The sequence below is a fragment of the Phyllobates terribilis genome, unplaced genomic scaffold (genome assembly GCF_046119375.1).
Source record: "Phyllobates terribilis strain yellow unplaced genomic scaffold, ASM4611937v1 Scaffold_7__3_contigs__length_470593459, whole genome shotgun sequence".
Taxonomy (NCBI): domain Eukaryota; kingdom Metazoa; phylum Chordata; class Amphibia; order Anura; family Dendrobatidae; genus Phyllobates; species Phyllobates terribilis.
Genome location: NW_027362767.1, coordinates 275,592,290 through 275,614,232, shown reverse-complemented (window position 1 = coordinate 275,614,232; position 21,943 = coordinate 275,592,290). Strand labels below are relative to the sequence as shown.

General features: G+C 52.4%; 1 protein-coding gene across 4 annotated transcripts in view; it reads right to left on the bottom strand.

Annotated features, from left to right (window-relative positions):
- GARNL3 (GTPase activating Rap/RanGAP domain like 3) overlaps positions 1-21,943 on the bottom strand; it is a 148,145-nt gene that overhangs the window by 66,626 nt on the left and 59,576 nt on the right. For 2 of the 4 annotated variants that reach the window (XM_073640847.1, XM_073640850.1), the window contains exon 1: positions 2,574-2,867. The exons of the other annotated variants lie outside the window; for them this stretch is intronic. In XM_073640847.1, the coding sequence (XP_073496948.1) occupies positions 2,574-2,578 (5 nt within the window). In that variant the 5' untranslated portion in view covers positions 2,579-2,867. Of the gene's footprint in view, positions 1-2,573; positions 2,868-21,943 lie in introns of those variants that run through there. 4 annotated transcript variants of the gene reach the window in all.

Below are 21,943 nucleotides of genomic sequence, written 5' to 3'. Positions count from 1 at the left end.
CGCCACACCGAGGTACCTCTGTCACCATCGCACGCCACACTGATGCGCCCTCGTGACCATCACACACGCCACACCGAGGTGCCCCCATCACCATCACATGCCACACCGAGGCGCCCCTGTCACCATCTCACGCTACACCGATGCGCCCCCATCACCATTACATGCCACACCGATGCGCCCTTGTCACCATCAAACACCACACCGAGGCGCCCCCGTGACCATCACATACCAAACCAAGGCACCCTGTCACCATCACACTCCCCGCCGAGGTGCCCACGTCACCATCACACGCCCCATCGAAGCGCCCCGTTATCATCACACGCCTAACCGAGGTTCCCCGTCACCATGACACGCCACACCAAGGTGCCCCCTTCAACAACACACAACCCATCGAGGCACCCCAATCACACTCCCCACCCTTGCAATCTCCATCACTATCACACACCACCCCGATGTGCCCCCGTCACCAACACATGCTCCATCTAGGCACCCCCATGACCATCACATGCCACACCGAGGCGCCCAGTCACAATCACACAGATGCACCCCCGTCACCATCAAACACCACACCGAGGCGCTTCCGTCATCATCACACGCCCCGCCGAGGCGCCCACGTCACCATCACACGCCCTACCGAGGCGCCCTGTCACCATCACACAGATGCACCCCCGTCACCATCAAACACCACACCGAGGCGCTTCTGTCATCATCACATGCCCCGCCGAGGCGCCCACGTCACCATCACACGCCCTACTGAGGCGCCGCGTCATCATCACACGCCCCACCGAGGCGCCCCGTCTTCAACAACACACAACCCATCGAGGCACCCCCATCACACGCCCCAACCTGGAGCCCCCATCACTAACACACGCCACACCGAGGCACCCCCGTCACCAACACATGCCCCATCTAGGCACACCCATCACCATCACATGCCCCACCCTGGAGCCCTCGTCAGCAACACAAGCCGCATCAAGGTGCCCCGTCACCAATACACACCACACCAAGGCGCACCCATCACCATCACACCGATGCACCCCCATCACCATCACACACCACACCAACGCGCCCCTGTCACCATCAAAGCCACACCGAGGCTCCCCCGTAACCATCACATGCCACACCGAAGCGCCCTCGTGACCATCACACGCCACACCAAGTCGCCCCCATCACACGCCACACCGATGCGCTCTTGTCCTCATGAAACGCCACACCGAGGCGCCCCGTGACCATCATATGTCACACCGACGTGCCCCGTCACCATCAAACACCATACCGAGGCGCCCCCGTCACCATCCATGCCACACCAAATGCGCCCTCGTGACCATCACACGCCACACTGAGGCGCTCCGTCACCATCACATGCCACACCGATGCACTCTTGTCACCATCAAACGCCACACTGAGGCGCCCCGTGAGCATCACATGCCACACCAATGTGGCCCTGTGACCATTACACGCCACACTGGAGCGCCCCCATCACCATCACACGCCACACCGATGCGCCCTTGTCACCATCAAACGCCACACCGAGGCACCCCCGTCACCATCACACACCACACTGATGCGCCCCCATCACTATCACACACCACCCTTGCCACCTTCAAACGCCACACTGAGGCACTCCGTGACCATTACACGCCACACCAATGCGCCCCATGACCATCACATGCCACACCGAGGCGCCCTGTCCCCATCACACAGATGCGTCCTCATCACAATCAAACACCACACCGAGGCACCCCCGGAAACCATCACACGCCACACTGATGCGCCCCTGTGATCATCACGCGCCATACCAAGGTGCCCCATCACTATCACACGCCACACCTATGTCCTCCCGTCACCATCACACCGAGGCACCCCCTTCACCAACACATGCCCCATGGAGGCGCCCCTGTCACTAACACATACTAACACCGAGGCACCCACAAAACCAACACATGCCACACCGAGGCACCGCCATCACCAACAATCGCCACACTTAGGCACTTCCGACCCCAACAGTCACCCCAACAGTCGCCCCATCGAGGCACCCCCATCACCATCGCACGCCCCACCCTGGAGCCCCCGTCACTAACAGAAGCACCCTGGGCCCCAACAGACACCCCATCGAGGCACCCCCATCACCATCACACACCCCACCCTGGAGCCCCCGTCACTAACACATGCCATACTCTATTGACAGAAACCCCTGATCTGATGGTGAGGACAGGAGTGGCCAGCTGATGGCATTTACAGGGTGATGTATCACATGTGCTACACTTAGGGTAGAGCGCCCCTGGCTGGAAACTCTGGGGTAACACAGGCATACACCAAAAATACACCAGAATAAAAGTATCCATCCTCACTAATGCCCAGCTGGAAATGAGGGCTCTGCAGCAATAATGGGAGTGAGCTGCTGAGTTGGAGCAGGAATAATGGAGACCTCACGCCTTTCTGGGGACACCGACTGCTGTGTGTGATGGAGGAGGAGGGGGTCACACTGCAGACACATCCCCTCCCCATAGATCCTGCATGTATGCAGCAGACATGAAGCAGCCTAGCACCACTACCCCCAGCATCCTCCTCACCTCATGCTACAATCACCAGTCCTCTCCCATCTTAGTGTCTCAAGCACAAGGAGAAAGAAAGCAGAGGAGGCGGCGGCCACTGCAGCCAGCAGACATGGGGAGCAGTCATGAGCACAAGCTGCACATCAGGCTGAGGTCAGACACCAGCGCAGGATGATGAGGGTCTCCTCCACTCCATGGCAGCACAACCACTGCAGCTCCACATTCAGCAGAGGAGGAGGATGGAGAAGAGCTGGAGCCGGGCCAGGCTTCCCAAATACGCACACCCCAGAGGGGGGAAGAAAGGTGATGGGGTGTGGAGCCTCTGCAAAGGAAGGCAGCACCACAACCCCCACCATCTCATCACACAACACTGATGTACAATGTGACAACATGTAACATACAAGAGGTGACAATACAGCACACACATCCAGAATAAGGCTCTGTGCACACGCTCAGGATTACAGCACAACATCCTGATGAAAAACTAGGCGGAAAATATCTGTGATTTTCTCACATTTTTTACATGCGTTTTTGTTACAGATATTTCCCCACACATTACAATTGGTGAAATCTGCAAGGAAAAAATAAGCAACATGTGCAGGAGACTTCAGGAATCTCATCCACTTTGCTGGGACTAGGGCTTCAGGTCTTGTGACAAAACTGCACAGAAAAGACATGAGAAAACGGCAACAGACCCTAAGGCTGTGTGCCCACGATGCGTTTTTTTAAGCGTTTCCGCAGCGACAAAAACGCTGCAGAAACGCTTAAAAAACGCATGGTAGAAGGCCTGCCATGTCCCCCAATGATAATCCGCATGTGCTGTGCACATACTGCGGAAATTTCCGCTGCGGGTTATCATTGCGGAAAAATCTGCAGCACTACCAATTATTTTGTGGAAGCTCTGCTTTTTCGCCGCCATTGACTTGCATTGGAACGCGTGGATTACGCATCACTGCATCTGTACATGCGCATTCCATGCGTTTCAATGTGCGGATGGTATCCGGGTGTGGAGGACAGGAGACTCTCCTCTGGACCCGGGTACCATAGAAAACTGTAAAAAAAAGAATAAAATAAAAAATAAATGTTCTATTTACCTTCTGACGGCCCCCGGTCTCCTTGTCTTCCCTTGCCGGCAGATCGTGGTGGACTGAAGGACCTGCACTGACGTCATAGTCATGTGAGCGAAGCAAGACTCCGGGGGCCATCAGAAGGTAAGTATAGATTTATTTTTTTATTTTTTGACATTCTCTCGGGTCACAGTATATAAATCCATGCCGTTTTCATGGATTTATATAGTGTGACCAAGTTCACAAGCACTTTCCAAGTGATGCTAAAATCGCTTGGAAAGCGCTTGTCAACCCGCATGCGGAAATGCATGTGAAGAACGCTTCACATCCGCATGTCCCTGGCAGGAAAAACGCATGTACAATCCTCATGTACAATCCACATGTACAATCCGCATGCGTTTTTTCTGCCAGGGAGATGCAGAAACGCTCAGGAAACAATCCGGAGCATTTCTGCATCGTGGGCACATAGCCTAAGAGGGACTCTGCATATAAGAGACTTGCTACTGTGCAGTGTATATACAGAATTATACAGATACTGAGACGTATATAGCATATACAGGACAGGAGAATTGGTACTGTGCAGTGTATAGCATATACAGGGCAGGAGAAGTGGTACTGTGCAGTATATACAGGACAGGAGAAGTGGTACTGTGCAGTATATAGCATATACAGGACATGAGAAGTGGTACTGTGCAGTATATAGTATATACAGGACAGGAAAAGTGGTACTGTGCAGTGTACAGTATATACAGGAGAAGTGGTACTGTGCCGTGTATAGTATATACAGGACAGGAGAATTGGTACTGTGCAGTGTATAGCATATACAGGGCAGGAGAAGTGGTACTGTGCAGTATATACAGGACATGAGAAGTGGTACTGTGCAGTATATAGCATATACAGGACAGGAGAAGTGGTACTGTGCAGTATATAGTATATACAGGACAGGAAAAGTGGTACTGTGCAGTGTACAGTATATACAGGAGAAGTGGTACTGTGCCGTGTATAGTATATACAGGACAGGAGAATTGGTACTGTGCAGTGTATAGCATATACAGGGCAGGAGAAGTGGTACTGTGCAGTATATACAGGACATGAGAAGTGGTACTGTGCAGTATATAGTATATACAGGACAGGAGAAGTGGTACTGTGCAGTGTACAGTATATACAGGAGAAGTGGTACTGTGCCGTGTATAGTATATACAGGACAGGAGAATTGGTACTGTGCAGTGTATAGCATATACAGGGCAGGAGAAGTGGTACTGTGCAGTGTATATATACAGGACAGGAGAAGTGGTACTTTGCAGTGTATACACACAGGACAGGAGGAGTGGTGCTGAGAGTAGCACCTGCCTCCTGAGCCCAAGCACTTCCAGGAGGAGGGCCGTCGTCTGCCTCTCTTCTCCCCAGGGAGAGGCAGGCCTACTGGGAGGCCGGCATGGCTTCCCAGCCTCCTATCCCCCGGTCTATGCCGGCGGGGGAAAAGGAGCCTCAACAACCGGCCCAGGAGGGAGGGAGGAGATCGGGAAGGGTGAGGAAGAGTACATCCATCTGCTCCAACCCCGAGACTGTTCACCGCCAGCCCAGAGAGGGAGACCGGGGCACCCCAGGCCCCAGGAACAAGAGCCCAGTAAGATCCTGGGGGGAGATGAGCTCCAGCGAGTCCACAAGTTCCTTCTCCTCCCGAGTGGTCGCCACGTTACGAGAGTACGAGGACGCCGGCAAAGCACTAACCCAGCTGAAAGAGGAGCTGAGGGAGGCCCGGATCCTGAACACCCGGGCGTCCAACAAGGAAAGACCCGCGACCTCCCAGAGGTTTAAAGCCCTCAGAGACGAGGTGGTCAGGTTAGTGCTCCTCCGGGAGGGGATTGAGAAAAGCGCAGGTCCCTTCCTGGAGAGGTTTAAGAACCAGCGGCGGTTCTCAGAAATGAAGGGGTTAAACACCTCAGGAGAACCGCCAGCCGGCGTCCTTAGTGAAGAGGAGGGGGAGGATGAAGAGGTGACTGGAGTCTCAGTTGCTGGAGCCAGTGAGGGGCAGAGCCGGAGCTCAAGTGGTCTCCCTGCAGGGCAGAGGACTCCGACAGCAGAGGCTGGAGTGTCGGGGGAGGAAGAGGAAGGAGGACTGCTGAGGGAGATCCGACTGCTGGAGTCTCCAGTGGACCTGACACGGTTTTCTTTCGGTGAGGACAAACCAGTGGAGGAGACCAAGAGGAGGAAGAGGAAGACCGGAGGAGCTGCACAGGAGGTGGTGAGTTACAAGTATGTACCAATGTCTGATGTTGCGCCTGCCACCTTCTGTTTAAACCCCACCAAACCTAAAGGCACGGGCTCTGGAGTGGGCTCGAGGCAAAGGCAAGGTGGGGAGAGGAGAAGGACGTCCGGCGATGCTGCCATCTGTGCGGGGAACAGTGCAGGAGGCGAGGCTGTGGAGGTACTCACAGCGCCGGACATAGGGAGTTCTGTGGAGTTTCCCACCCTGCCCTCTGCGGCTAAGCCGGTTATCACCGGGGCCGGGGGGGCAGGGAGGGATGTGAAAAACACCTCTGCGAGGAACACTGGGCACACTGCTGCGACAGGGGGGCAGTGTGCCCCAGCGCCCAAAAAGGACACTAAGACCCCAAAGTCTGTGGGTGCAGGGCGGGCAGAGGTGCCGAGAAAACAGTCTGCTCAGCACAAGGACCAAAATGCTGCAGTAGGGGGGCGGCGCTCTCCAGGAGATGACCTGCAGAAAGCCAGCAGCAACCAAAGGGAAACGGGTGTGGTGCTGCAGGGAAAGGAGTCTCTGGAAGTGCTCCCCTCCCCCGGCCCAGCAGGTGTGAGTGCAGAGACACCAGACACAAGGGAGGAAGGAATGGAGGTGACTGTGGAAGGTGCAGAGAACAGCAGAGGTAATGGGGTGACAAGTAAAGGGAATGGAAATAGTGGTGCAGTGAATGATGGGAGTAATGGTGGAGCAGATGGTGAGAGTAATGGTGGAGCAAATGATGAGAGTAGTAGGAATGGTGGAATTAGTGGTACAGTGAATGATGATGCAGCAAATGGTGGGGGTAGTGGTGCAGTGAATGATGATGTAGCAAATGGTGGGGGTAGTGGTGCAGTGAATGATGATGTAGAAAATGGTGGGGGTAGTGGTGGAATGAATGCTGGGAGTTGTGGGAATGGTGGGAGTTGTGGTGTAGCAAATGTTGGGGGTAGTGGTGTAATGAATGGTGGGAGTAATGGTCCTGCGAATGGTGTGAGTAGTAGTGGAGTGAACGATGGGAGTAATGGTCCTGCGAATGGTGTGAATATTACTTGAGTGAATGGTGGGAGCAGCACTGGTGTTGGTGGGGGGGGAGTAGGCGCTGGTCCCGCTGCCCCCCCAGCATTGGCGGGGGCTTCAGCCCAAAGCTATTCAGGAGCTGTCAGTGCTGGGGGTAGTAGTGCGCCCTCGTCTGGTGGCCCTGGGGATGGTGACTTGCAACAGCAGCTCCTGGACGCCCTGAGGAGAGGGGAGAGCTCCATCACGGTAGAGGGGAGGGAGGTTGATCTGTCTGTCTTTCTGGATAGAGAGACATGGTCTTTCAGCCTTCCGAGAGAGAGGGGCAGAGTGTCACGCTGTCTCTGTATACTGGAGGTAGGGGGCCTAAGCTGACCCTAAGCTGGGGCCCTGACTAATCCCTCAACCTGGAGGTACTGTTAAAGGTACAGAGGTCCAGGCCGCCAGCGTAACCCCTACCTCCTGAGGATCCCTGCACCTAAGTAATCTAGTCCTGAGAAGGACCCCGATCACAACAAAAGGGGACAAGTAATAATATGCCCACACACAGTACTTAGACGAACGAGACAGTACAAGGGAAAAACCAAAACCACCTTGCATACAAAAACTACACAACTACAACAGAGGGAACACCAACGGGAAAGGAGATAAATGATAAAGCGAGGAAGGGAAAAAACACTCCAAATACACTTATCTCTGAAACTCCAAATACCACGATCTGCTCTGTTAGTCTGCATGAAATGCTTTCACCGACACTTCCCTAACAGACCAGCAAGCATTTGAAGGAGTCTCACTACAGCAGCATTGATTGCAGCTGGGCGAGGCTGGACCTCGTCTAGCACAGAGAGAGAGAGAATTAACTCCCTCACTGCCGAAAAACACAAAGCACCAAAAAGTCAGCTGCGAGAAGTCAGGCTGTGTAATCGTGACGATCTTCGTGGCGACACACCCGTGACAGTACCCCCCCTTCTACGAGGGGCCTCCGGACCCTCAGGGCCAGGTTTATCCGGGTGAGTTGTGTGGAAGGCCCGAACTAATCGGTCTGCGTTAATATCCGACGCAGGAACCCACATCCTCTCCTCAGGACCATACCCTTTCCAATGAACCAGGTACTGAAGGGACCGGCGATTAAAGCGTGAATCGATGACCCTCGATACCTGGAACTCCAAGTTACCCTTGACCACCACTGGAGGGGGAGGTAAAGGTGACGGTACCACCGGCGCCACATACCTCTTAAGCAACGATCTGTGGAACACGTTGTGAATTTTAAACGTAGGGGGGAGGTCAAGACGGAATGCCACCGGATTAATAATAGAACTGATTCTGTACGGCCCGATGAACCTGGGACCCAGTTTCCAGGAGGGAACCTTAAGTTTTATATTCCTGGTAGACAACCATACCCGATCGTTCACACTTAGGTCCGGACCAGACACTCTCCTCCTATCAGCCATACGTTTGTATCGGTTCCCCATAGTATTCAGATTCTTCAGCACCCCTCTCCATACTGAAGCGAGTGATGAGGAAAATCGTTCCTCCTCAGGAACCCCCGAAGAGCCCCCCCTACTGAAAGTACAAAACTGGGGGTGAAAACCATATGCCCCAAAAAACGGGGACTTACCAGTGGACTCGCTCCGCCTATTATTAAGAGCAAACTCTGCCAGAGGTAAGAAAGAAGCCCAGTCCTCCTGGTTCTCTGACACAAAACACCGGAGATATGTCTCCAAGCTCTGGTTCATACGTTCCGTCTGACCATTGGTCTGAGGATGAAAAGCCGATGAGAACGACAAATGCATCCCCCGCCGTGCACAAAACGCCTTCCAGAACTTGGACACAAACTGAGACCCCCGATCAGACACCACCTCGGAGGGTACCCCGTGAAGCCTCACAATCTCCCCAATGAACACCTGCGCAAGAGTTTTAGCATTAGGGAGAGCCGGAAGAGCGATAAAATGTGCCATCTTGCTGAACCTGTCCACTACAACGAGTATGACCGTTTTACCCGAAGACGGAGGGAGGTCCGTAATAAAGTCCATAGACAGATGAGTCCAAGGACGCTCCGGGATCTTCAAAGGTAAGAGGGCCCCAGACGGACGGGTATGTGAGGTCTTAGAGCGCGCACAAACCCCACAGGACGCGACAAAAGTTACCACCTCCTTATGTAAGTTAGGCCACCAAAACCGACGCGAGAGGAGATCCACAGTTGCTCTACTCCCCGGGTGTCCTGCAAAAACTGAGTTATGGTGTGCCTCGATCACCTTTTGTCGCAACTGATCTGGAACAAACAGTCTCCCCGGAGGTCCAACAGGGGCGTCCCCCTGAGCCTCCAATACCTCCTCCTCCAGCTCAGAGCATACTGCCGAAACCACCACCCCCTCCTGAAGGATAGGAATCGGGTCGTCCATATTCCCGGCCCCAGGGAAACTACGAGATAAGGCATCTGCCTTTACATTTTTTGACCCAGGACGATATGTAACGACAAAATTAAACCTGGTAAAAAACAAAGACCACCTAGCTTGTCTGGGATTCAGACGTTTCGCGGACTCCAGATATAGCAGGTTCTTGTGATCGGTGATGACGGTGACCGGATGGACTGCCCCCTCCAAAAAATGGCGCCACTCCTCAAAAGCTAACTTAATGGCCAAGAGTTCCCTATTGCCGACATCGTAATTCCTCTCAGCGGACGACAATTTTTTAGAGAAAAAGGCGCACGGATGCCACTTACCAGGGGACGAACCTTGTGACAATACTGCTCCCACCCCTACCTCGGAAGCGTCTACCTCTACAATGAATGGCTGTGACGCATCAGGTTGAATGAGTATGGGTGCCGAGGCAAAACATTTTTTCAAGGAGGAGAATGCTTGACAAGCCTTGTCAGACCACCTAGAAAAATCCGTCCCCTTTTTAGTCATGTCTGTGAGAGGCTTAACCATGGACGAGAAATTACGAATGAACTTCCGGTAATAATTAGCAAACCCCAGGAAACGTTGTAGTGCCTTAAGATTCTCAGGCCGATCCCACTCAAGAACTGCCCGCACTTTCCCAGGGTCCATACGAAAACCGGACGCTGAAACCAGGAAGCCTAAAAACTGGAGTTCCTGTACGGCGAACACACACTTTTCCCATTTGGCATACAGTTTATTATCCCGCAAGATCTGTAACACCTGCCTAACGTGCTCCTGATGAGACACCAGATCCGGCGAGTAAATTAAGATATCATCCAGATATATGACAACAAACTGTCCCACCAGGCGGCGAAAAATGTCATTAACAAAGTGTTGGAACACCGCCGGGGCATTAGTCAGACCGAATGGCATGACAAGGTTCTCATAATGCCCCTCCGGAGTGTTAAACGCCGTCTTCCACTCATCCCCCTCCTTCATCCTAATCAGATTGTACGCCCCCCTGAGATCCAACTTAGAGATCCATTTGGCGCCCACGATCTGATTAAAGAGATCGGGAATAAGTGGGAGCGGATACGGATCTCGGACCGTAATCCGATTAAGTTCACGGAAATCCAGGCAAGGGCGTAGGCCTCCATCTTTCTTCTTAACAAAGAAGAACCCCGCAGCCACCAGTGAAGATGAAGGTCTAATATGCCCCTTAGCCAGACTTTCTGAAATATAATCCTTCATGGCCTGCCTCTCAGGACCAGAAAGGTTATACAACCTAGCTTTAGGTAACTTGGCCTCAGGGAGCAGTTTTACAGAACAGTCATACTCGCGATGAGGAGGTAGTTCCTGGAACCCTTTCTCCGAGAATACATCCTCAAAGTCCGCCAGAAATGGAGGTAAGACCCAAGAAGTAACCGCACCGATGACCGTGTTCATGCAGTTTTTATTACAGAATTTACTCCATTGGCTTATCTCTCTGGTTTGCCAATTAATAACCGGGTTATGCTTAGTTAACCAAGGAAGGCCCAACACTATAGGAGTGGGAAGACCCTCCAACACGTAGCAAGACAACAGTTCTTTATGTATCGCCCCCACTTGAAGTTTTACGTCATGCACAGCTTGCAAAAAACTTCCCTGACCGAGAGGCCTGGCATCGATCGAGAATATGGGGATGGGTTTAGCCAACTCACTCAATCGCATACCTTGAACCCGGGCAAACCGAGCATCAACCAGATTAGCCCCGGCCCCACTATCCAGAAGAACAGATATCCTCTCAGTTCTCGTACCCACCACCACCTCCGCCGGTACGAGAAACTGAGACGAACCTAGGGACGAAATACCTACTCCCAGATTGCCGTCCACCACACAACCTGGGATCAACAGTTTTCCGACGACTCTTCACTCTGCAAGGGACGGGATGGACACCCCCCAATAAAATGTCCCTTTCTCCCGCAGAAGAAACACCTTCCTGTCTTATGGCGCACCACCGGTCTCCTCCCCCGAAATGATGTCCCTCCTAATTGCATAGGCTCCTCTGGACTGACCAGGGGAACCACCATATGAGGGGACCTTGTAGGAGGTGGAGTCATCACAGGGGGTAGAGTTATCCCGCACCTCTCCCGAAGCCGTCTGTCAACGCGAATAGCAAGGGCCATAGCGGCTTCCAGTGACACGGGAGAGTCATACTGTGCCAACACATCCTGTAATTTGTCAGATAAACCTTGACAAAACTGGCTCCTAAGAGCCGGGTCATTCCACTGGGTGTCCGTGGCCCACCTACGGAACTCCGAACAGAATTCCTCCGCCGGACGATCTCCCTGCTGGATCCTACGTAACTTAGACTCAGCAAGGGAGATCCGATCTGGGTCATCATATACGAGTCCCAGAGCAGCGAAAAACCTATCCACTGACTGGGGGAAGAGAGAACGCCCAAGATTGTGGGTCCCCTTGTAGGAGCGAGATGACAATTCCCACCCTTTGTTCTTCACTCCCCGATGACCGAGGCCGCAGCCGAAAGTACAACTTGCATGCCTCCCGGAAAACAAAAAACTTGTCCCGCCCCCCAGTGAACCTGTCAGGGAGAGCTACTTTAGGTTCTGGTCCGGCTTGCTCCTGAGGATACAAAACCTTGGACCTAACGTCCGCCAGCTCCATGGACAAACTCTGCAACTGCCGAGCTAGACCGGCTACTGGATCCATGGTAGCTGGAGAAAAACTAAGTGGTCGGTGAAAATGTCACGCTGTCTCTGTATACTGGAGGTAGGGGGCCTAAGCTGACCCTAAGCTGGGGCCCTGACTAATCCCTCAACCTGGAGGTACTGTTAAAGGTACAGAGGTCCAGGCCGCCAGCGTAACCCCTACCTCCTGAGGATCCCTGCACCTAAGTAATCTAGTCCTGAGAAGGACCCCGATCACAACAAAAGGGGACAAGTAATAATATGCCCACACACAGTACTTAGACGAACGAGACAGTACAAGGGAAAAACCAAAACCACCTTGCATACAAAAACTACACAACTACAACAGAGGGAACACCAACGGGAAAGGAGATAAATGATAAAGCGAGGAAGGGAAAAAACACTCCAAATACACTTATCTCTGAAACTCCAAATACCACGATCCGCTCTGTTAGTCTGCATGAAATGCTTTCACCGACACTTCCCTAACAGACCAGCAGGCATTTGAAGGAGTCTCACTACAGCAGCATTGATTGCAGCTGGGCGAGGCTGGACCTCGTCTAGCACAGAGAGAGAGAGAATTAACTCCCTCACTGCCGAAAAACACAAAGCACCAAAAAGTCAGCTGCGAGAAGTCAGGCTGTGTAATCGTGACGATCTTCGTGGCGACACACCCGTGACACAGAGACTGTCTGGTCTCTGCCGACAACGGGGCAGAGGAGTAACCGTAGGAACGTGGTCCGTCTCCAGTGGCTAAGCAAGGATGCCTGTCCTGATAGGTCGAAGGTGGTTGAGCTCCTGCTCGGGATGGGCTTTGCGGCATATGACATCTTTGCCTTGATCCATCCCTACGGGACCTCCTACTTCGATGTCAGCTTCGTGAGACCGGAGGGCCTTGAGCTTTTCTGGTCTCGCCATGAGCTGGCTCGGAGTCGCCCCGAATGGCATGGTCTCTTTCCCCTGGCAATAACCCGCCAAGATTCAGTCAGGAAAGTGACCGTTTTGACTAGTAACGAGTCGCTTTCCTGTATGGACATTACCACCTGGGTGAGTCGATACGGAGAGGTCACCAATATTCCCGAAAAGAATCTGGATGACCATGGTATCTGGTCAGGGGCCTGGACCTTCATGGTGAGATTGAAGGTTTCGGGAAACACTGTTACCCATATCCCCTCCTCAACCTTTTTGGGGAGGGATAGGATCTTGATTTTCTACCGGGGGCAGCCTAAGGTCTGTCACAGGTGCGGTAGCCCCACACACTTCAGTGCGCAGTGTACCACCCAGAAATGCGCACTGTGTGGGGACCTTGGTCATCTTGCTGCTGCCTGTCGCAGGATTAGGTGTAACTTGTGTGGTGACCTCGGTCACCCGTTCAGTCGCTGTCCGCGTTCCTTCGCCAATGCGGTCCTGAAAGCGGCGAGTGCGGGACAGGCGAAAGCTGGAACTAATCTTGCCGGTGAAGGGACCAGTAGGGGCGGGGGAGGCAGGGAACCGGTGAGGAGCAAGCTGCCGCCATCCACCATCAGGAGAAGCGCCGTGGGGACAGGGGGCAGGGAGTAATGTCCCTAAACTCTGACCCAGGTACTTCACTTGCAGCTGAGGATCCTAAAGACAGTGAATTGAGCGAGGAAGTAAAGCGACTTGAAAGGGAAGAGCGAGAGGATGCCATGTCTTCCCAGGAACCCTCTTCTGGTGACAGTCTAGATGAGGGAGAGGGGGAGTGGTCACAGAAAAAGAAAAAGGGTAACAGGAAAACGGCCAGAGGTAGGAGGGGGACCAGGTCTCGAGCTGCCTCTTTGGAGTGCGACCCCTCTGACTCTCTGCCCGTGATCCAAGCGCCATTGGAGGGTTCAGCCGCCCCCTCTCTGGTGGATCTCTCCAACAGGTTCGGGGCTCTTCAGGACCTCCCTCTGGAGGGGGGAAGTGGGGACACGGGGCCGGAGGTTGCGGACAAGGTGGTTGGGGCTCAGGAGATGGCTGGGTCTTCCTCTCGGGGGGCAAATACAAAGCCCTCTGGGGGGACGACTAACCCAGGACCACCAGACGAGGGCAAGAATGTATTTAAGGAGAGAATGGACGAGTCTGTTTGTCTTAAGCGCACTAAAAACCCGTCATTATCGGAGGAAGAGGTTGGGACTGTCAGTGGTGGGAAGAAAAAGGCTATCTAATTCAATCAATCATGATGGCGGCACCCACCCCGTTGACGCTGGCAACTATTAATGTTTGCAGCATAAAGTCAGATGCGGCAAGGTACACGGCCTTTCATTTTCTCGGCCAACTTGACGCCGACATTTTGTTTTTGCAGGAGACCAGGTTGACCGATATATCAACCTTGCATACAGCAAGGCGGGAGTGGAGGCATGGGCCCTCCTACTGGTCTCTTGCGGCCGAGCCGTATAGCGGGGTGGCGGTCCTTTTTAAGACCGCAGCGGTTGAATGCAGACGAGTGATCGAATTAGAAATGGGGAGATGCTTGATCCTAGATGTCTCCATGGGGGGACAAGAGCTTCGGCTCATTAACATCTATGGTTTCCAGTCCAAGTGGGACCGCAAATGTCTCTTCCTGAAGATCAAACCTTTTTTATTTTCGAGTCGGCAGGTGGTCTTCGGAGGGGATTTCAACAATGTCACGAGATCCTGTGATAGAGGAGGTTCCGGAGACCGGCTGGCTTATGACTGCGTCGCGTTAAACAGGATAGTGAGTGAGGCTCGCCTGGTGGATGTCCACATCCGGCACAACCTGGGCGACACGGGATTCACCTTTTTTAGAGGTAGTCAGTGCAGGTCTAGGCTAGACAGGTTTTATTTGAAGGAGGAGGCCGTCTCTTCACCGTTGTCGGTTGTGGAGGTGGAGTTCTCCGATCACTGTTTGATTATGTTTTCTCTGAATGTTACAGAGACTCCTCGGATGGGAAGAGGCTATTGGAAGCTGAATTCGTCACTCCTTGAGGAAGAAGCTGTAAGACGGTCTTTTGAGGAATTCTTTCAGAGCCAGGTACCATTGCTGGGCCTAAGTAACACTAAGTCGGAGTGGTGGGAGATGTTCAAACATCGGGTGGCGAGATTCTTCCGGCAGCTCTCGAACCTCAGAAGCCTGAACAGGGATCGCCTTTATCAGAGCCTGAGGAGGAAACTCGAGCATCTTGTCTCGACTGGAGGTAGCCACGAGGAAATCTCCAGAGTGAAGTCCTTGCTGAAGAGGTGTCAGTACGATAGGCACGCATCTTTGGTTTTCGAGAGGGACTACGGGAAGTACTGCTCGCCCGACCCTTACAGAAACTGTAAGATGTCAGTGAATAGTAAGATAGTGACGGGGCTGGTGGACAGTACGGGGTCCCTGAGAAGGTCCAGATCAGGGATCTTGGAGGTCGTCAGTTCCTACTACTTGCACCTCTTGGGAAGGAGGGAGCTTGATCGTGACGGGATGTCGGCTTTCCTGGCTGAATCCGTTCCTGAGCCAGGGGCTGACCTCTCGCTGGGCGATTTGGCAGAAGCGATCAAAGAAGAGGAAGTGAGACTGGCGATCGATGGGCTTAGGCCCAAAAAGTCGCCAGGTCTGGATGGCTTAACATCCAAGTTCTTTAGGACCTTTAGGGACTCTTTGGTCCCCCTCTTGACTCAGGTGTTTAACGAGTGTCTCTCCTCGGGCACTCTGCCGAGATCACTAAGGAGGTCAGCTTTGATCATTTTGTCAAAGGGTAAGGATCCGTCACGCATTGAGAACTGGCGTCCCATAGCACTTCTCAATGTGGACAGGAAGATTTTGGCTAAGATACTTTTCAACAGGCTGGTGAAGTTTGCACCCTGGCTCCTTTCGGAGGTTCAGCACTGTTGCGTTCCTGGCCGTAGCACTTTTAGTGCTGTTCTAGGTGTCCGAGAGGCCGTGGAGCAAGGCAGGGCGGGCCTCTGGAAGGGGTTCTTGCTGACCCTGGATCAGGCAAAAGCCTTTGATCGGGTTAACCACGAGTACCTCTGGTCCACTCTTTTGAGGTATGGTCTGCCTGGAGGGTTTGTGGACTGGCTTAAGACCTTGTATGCAGGGGCTGAGACTTTCCCTCTGGTGAATGGGTGGATTGGACGACCTTTCGGGGTAGGATCCGGTGTCCGTCAGGGCTGTCCTCTTAGCCCTTTGCTTTACGCGTTTGCGATCGATCCCTTCCTCAGAAGGATCGATTGTGGACCGTTGGCGGGGGTGCGGATGGGCGGGGCGGCGCCGGAGGCTATCCTGAGGGTGGTGGCCTATGCGGATGATGTCACCGTCTTTGTTTCTTCGCAAGAGGAGGCAGTGGTGGTGATGTCAGAAGTGGAGCGCTACTCGGAGGCATCCGGGTCCAAGGTCAACCAGGATAAGTGTGAGAGTCTCTGGCTGGGAGGCGGAGATCCCGGGTTTGATCTTCCGGACACCCTCCCCGAACCCCAAGAACATGCCAAAGTCCTGGGCATCGAATTCGGCCAGGGTGATTACCCCACGAAAAACTGGGAAGGCAGAATCAAAGGTGTCACCCAAAGAGTGGACCAATGGAGGGGTTGGTCTTTGACCCTGAGGGAAAGGGTTGGCCTGTGCAAAGCTTTCCTGCTCCCCTTGCTAATCTACCTGGGCAGCGTCTGTGTCTTGCCAGAGCCTCTCTGGACACGGGTCTACAGTCTGTTCTTCCAGATGTTATGGGGGAACAGACTGAACCTAGTCAAGCGGGAGGTCACTTACCGCACGAGGAGACTAGGGGGTTTGAATATGGTGAACCCCGTGGTGTTCCTAGTGAACACCTTCTTGAAAGTGAACGTGGCAAACCTCTGGAAAGAGAGGGCTCCTCCGTGGGTATTCTCCTGCAAGGGATGGTTTCAGCCTTTCTTCCAGGAATGGGAGACAGGGGGAAGATTGAAGGATTTTCGCACACCACACGGGCATCTCCCGGCTTATGTTACCCCGGTTCTGAAAATGATCCGCCGGTGGGGTCTGGGAATGTGGGAGGTGAGGTCCCTCCCGAGGAAACTCCTCGATATGAGGGTCTTGCTTTCTCATTTTCAGAGTCGATTGGCCCTCAAAGACTGCCCAAGTCGGGATCTGGAGGTTGGGTTGAGTTTGTTAAATTCTAGCAGGATCCCCGAGAAGTACTGGGACTTGACTTGGCGCTGCTTCCATGGTAAGCTGTATGTGAGGGACAATTTGAAGTTCAGGAGCTCTGAGGACAGGAATTGCGCCCGTGAGGCTTGTGCTAACGTGCTGGAAAGCATGGAGCACTTCCTGCTTCATTGTCCCTTTAATACAGAGGTGTACAACAGGGTGGGGGCTTCCATTGGTTGGCCGCGGCTGGCTACTCTGTCCTACGCCGGGTGGGCCTATGGAGCGTTCGGAGACCTTGGGAGAAGGGACCGAGACACTTTATTCATAGTCAGCGCAGTGGTCAGGTATTTCACGTGGAACGCACGAGTTTTAGTCTCGACGCAGAGTAAAATCCTCCATGTAGATGAAGTCTGTAGGAACATCCTAGGTGACCTGGTGAAGGTACGTTCTCTGGAGTATGAAAGACTGGGTGCCCGGAGGGCGGCCCGTCTCTGGAGGGGCTTTTCCTTCAGGGTGCCTTAGTCCGGTAGTACTCCTATATCCTGGTGGTGGGCTGATGTCTTTCCACCCTAGATTTTTGTTTTGTATTTCTGTCTCCTGAATAGAAGGTTTGTCAGCATCGAACTTGAGCCTTGGATGGTGAGGGTGTAGGTTGTGTTCTGTTTATATTGTATATAATGTATAATAGGGGTTTTTAGTTAGGTTGGGTGGGGGATTTGGGGGGGGGTTCTTCATCAGCGGTGATAAGAGGACTGATCTGGCCTGGTCCAGGCCCCGCCTGGGGAAAAACTCTGGGGCCTGATCCTAGCTCGGAGTAATCCTGAACTTTGTGGCCAGAGCTGGATCAGGGGTGGCGGGATAGTTAGTGTAGGTTTGTGTTTTATATATATATTAAAAAATTACAAAATTTAAAAAAAAAGTTTAAAATTGTTCATGTCACTATTGTATATATATATTTTTGGTTTGCTGTGGTGTGAATGAGGTGCGGTAAGGGGGTGACTGTAAGGTCAGGCAGTGGGACCAGTAGGTTAGTGTTAGTGTCCGGTTGTACATACGTTATATTAGGTTTAGTGTTTTATTGTATATAATCTTGTATATAGGACGGTGTTTTATGTGTATATAGGATGGTGTGAGCGTTGTGTGGGATTGTATATAGTAGTATGAATGAAGCTGGGCCGGGGGTTTTATAGGTTTTATAATATTTATTTCTTGTATATGTATATATTCCTGGGGGGATTTATTTTCTGTGATTTGTCGTCTTGTTTTGTTCTTATGTTTGGTGTCCTGTAATGTATTATTGTTCTGTCATGTACTGTACTTATTCTATCAATAAAAAAAAAAGACCTGCAGTGTATATGTCAGGCAAAAGGTATTTTTGCCCGAGTTTTAAAAATGAGAGATGTTTTAAAAAAGGAAAACCCCCACCCCCTATCCGTTTGTAAGAGAAGACATAGAACTCACTTTTGCTTTTCCCCAAACCAGGAATCTTTATGACCCGCCATAAAACCTCAGTCCAGGGCACGCATTGGTACAAACCGGAAAATCCCTCCAAAAAATCCCATTGTTTAATTGTACAAACGTTTTATGCCAATTTTAATCACGCACAGGTCTGACAGAAACATCGGAACCACTTTTTTTGAATGCTTACCTTTTTCCCATTACAATAGTATAACTTGCATAACTGAGGAATGACCAGGAACTGAGATAATGGATTCTGAGCTTCTGAGCGTCATAGAGGTTTCATATTTAATATCTATCTTCATGAATATTGGTGACGGTCAAGATGATGTCTCCCTCTTGGATGTGGGACCCCCCCCCCCACACCAAGATATGAAATCTGAAGGATTTTTTAGGTCTTCTGCAGCTGGGTGGGCTCGCAAAGCCGAGCCCCCTTGTAAGGTAAATAAGGGGTGTCTCCCAGAGTTTTGGCTGCTTGCTAAAAACCAGATCGGCCATTTTTCAAGCCATTCTTCTCAGGGACGTCGAACACACGCACATCACGCGGCGTAAGAAGAATCACCTCTAATTCCCGGGGAGCCGTCCCCCCCACAGAATCTGAGACCATCACCTTGTGAAGCAGGTTTTGCTATTACTTATCCCTTTTATTTTAATAACTGTTTATGCATACATGTAAATTGTCTCCTTTATAATATCTTGTATATATTTTGTAAACACTGCCCACCTTTGGGAGTAAATCATTATTATTTACCAGCTTCTTTCTTCTTGTCCTATGTCGAGCAAACACGTTCCTCACCCGCTAATTCACGTTACCTACCAGGTACCCGATCCACCTGTTAAGCGATCGGTGGTGGCAGTATACCAGTGTTTATGTGATATTGTGGTTTGAGGGTGGCTGGTCGGAGGTATATATACGTTCCTGGAAGGAACTGGTGGTATATATACGTCCTGTCACATCACGTGCCGCAATAGTCAACATAAATTAGAGCAGCTACACCCGTGCGTATCCTCGGTCAATACCGTGTTTGACCAGCAGGATAAGGGGGCGCCAGAGAGCTGCAAGGTCTGACCCAAGTGGGTGTCGTTTTCATGACAAATTGGTGGCAAGCGGTGGGATCATAGGACATTAGTGATCTGGTTTGAGCAATCATTCCTCTCACTAAAAACTTGCACAAAAGTTTTGAAGATCGAACTCAGTGTTTATTAGATCTGAGACAATACTGTATGTGTAGCAGTTACCCCTACCCTTCTTCGCTTTTTCTTTTCTATTTTTATTTTGGTGATCATGGTCGTAGTTGGGGAGTCCTGGTATCACCAGCAGAAAAAGGACACTCTTATTGGAATATGTATAATCAAAGGCATTGACCCCCATGGCAAAAGCAGAGAACAAATGATTTCTGAACTGTTACAAGATGCTGCAGAGCCCGTCCGACAGCGGAGCCCTGATGAGGGGGCGGCCAGCCAAGGCCCGGATGGCGCTGCTGCAGGGGTCCAACCGGTGATTGCCAGCCATACCCGCAACCAGGGTAGTGTGGACCCCCACCTGCAGATGGCCTTGGAGGAGCTCGCCACAGACGATCATGATGGACGACTGCAGCTGATCCTGAAATTCCAGGAGCGGGCTGAGCGACAAGCTGACCGAGAGGCTGCTGAGCGACAAGCTGACCGACAACACCAGCTGGAGCTAGCCCGGATTCAGAAGGAGTCGCCCTCTACGCGGACCCGTGAGTCCAACAGTGCCAGCTGCTTTAAACCTCGTCCTGAGCACTTCCCTGTGATGGAAAAGGATGGGGACTTGGACACATTCCTGCGAGGCTTTGAAAAGGCCTGCAGGCAGTATCAGCTGCCCACCGACCAATGGGCAAGATATTTGACTCCAGGGCTCCGAGGAAAAGCTTTGGAGGTGTTTGCTTCCCTCCCTCGAGAGCAGGATGGAGACTATGAGGCCATCAAGCAGGCCCTGATAAAAAAGTACCAGCTGACTCCAGAGGTTTACCGGAAAAAATTCAGAACCCTCCAACGTGGACCACATGACACCTACAGCGATGTGGTAGACGGGCTCAGAACCAACTTTGAGCAGTGGATCCAAGGACTGTCAGCGACCACCTTTGAGCAGCTAAAGGATCTGATGGTGAAAGACCAGTTCCTGCATCTGTGTCCGACTGAGGTACGGCAGTTCGTGATGGATCGGGAGCCACCTGATGCCAATAAAGCAGCGCAGATCGCAGACACCTACGAGGCCAACCGGAGACCAGAGGTGCGGAAGCCGGTCGTCACCAGCTGGAAAGGGGGTAAGCCATCAATCACTATCCCTGCCCCTGCCAGCCGACCTTCCGGAGGCCTTTTTCCCGTTACCAAGGCCCTGCCTGCATCTGATGCCCGCAGGTGTTATTCCTGCAACCAGACTGGTCATCTCAGCGCCACTTGCCCAGAGAAGCAGAGGAAGAACCCCCCATCCAAGGCCCCAGGGCCTAATGCCTCAGTTCTTTTGGTGGGTGGGCCGGTTGGGAGGGCCTGTGAAAACTTTCAGTCTGTCAGGGTGGGGGACACTCTCACTGTAGGCCTCAAGGACACTGGGGCCGAACGAACCCTCATCCGACCCGAACTGGTGTCCCCTGAAGCGCTTAATCCAGGAAAGACCCTGACTGTCACCGGGATTGGGGGCGTCCGATGCCCCTTGCCCATGGCCCGGGTTTTTATTGATTGGGGTGCGGGGAGTGGGGTGAAGGAAGTGGGAGTATCCAAAAACCTACCTGCAAATGTTTTGTTGGGAACTGATTTGGGGAGGATGCTAGCTTATTATGTCCCTAACACCCCTCCCCGATCTGATACGGTTGGTAAGGTTAATACTGATACTGTGAATGTCAATGCTTTACCTGATCATGATGATGATGATGATGATGATGATGATGATGATCATGATGATGATGTTGTTGTCTTGGAAGGTGCAGGAGAACTCAGCCATGTCACTCTGCGGGGTGATGTTGCTGAGGATCCCCTAGCCGAAGCAAAGGTCAGTGCCAAGGGTAATGGGGAGAGGCACGAGGACCATGAAGCAGGTGGTGCTGTGCCAGTGACCAGTGTCACAACAGATGGAGACCTGGCTGATGGTAGCTGCCGCATACGTAGCACTGTGCCTGAGGTAATGGAGGATGATGGAGAAGTAGTTCTCATGGCCTCTCAGGCTAATGAGACGGTGTTATTCCCCGGGGAGACGGCCTATATAGCCGCTGTTACCCGCAGTCAGAGTGCCCAGAATGCAAGTAACGCCCTGCCTTCTGGACCCTCCTCGGACAGAGGAATAACAGGATCAGGTATGGACCCAGAGCCGGTCCCAGAGGGTCCTAGTGAGGACGTGGCCTTAACCTCACTTCTGGCTTCCTCCAGCCAGGAGTTTCAGGCAGCTCTGCACTCAGATGCTAGCCTGGAGACGTTAAGGAGCCTCGCTGAGAAGCCCACCTCCGAGTCTGATAAGGA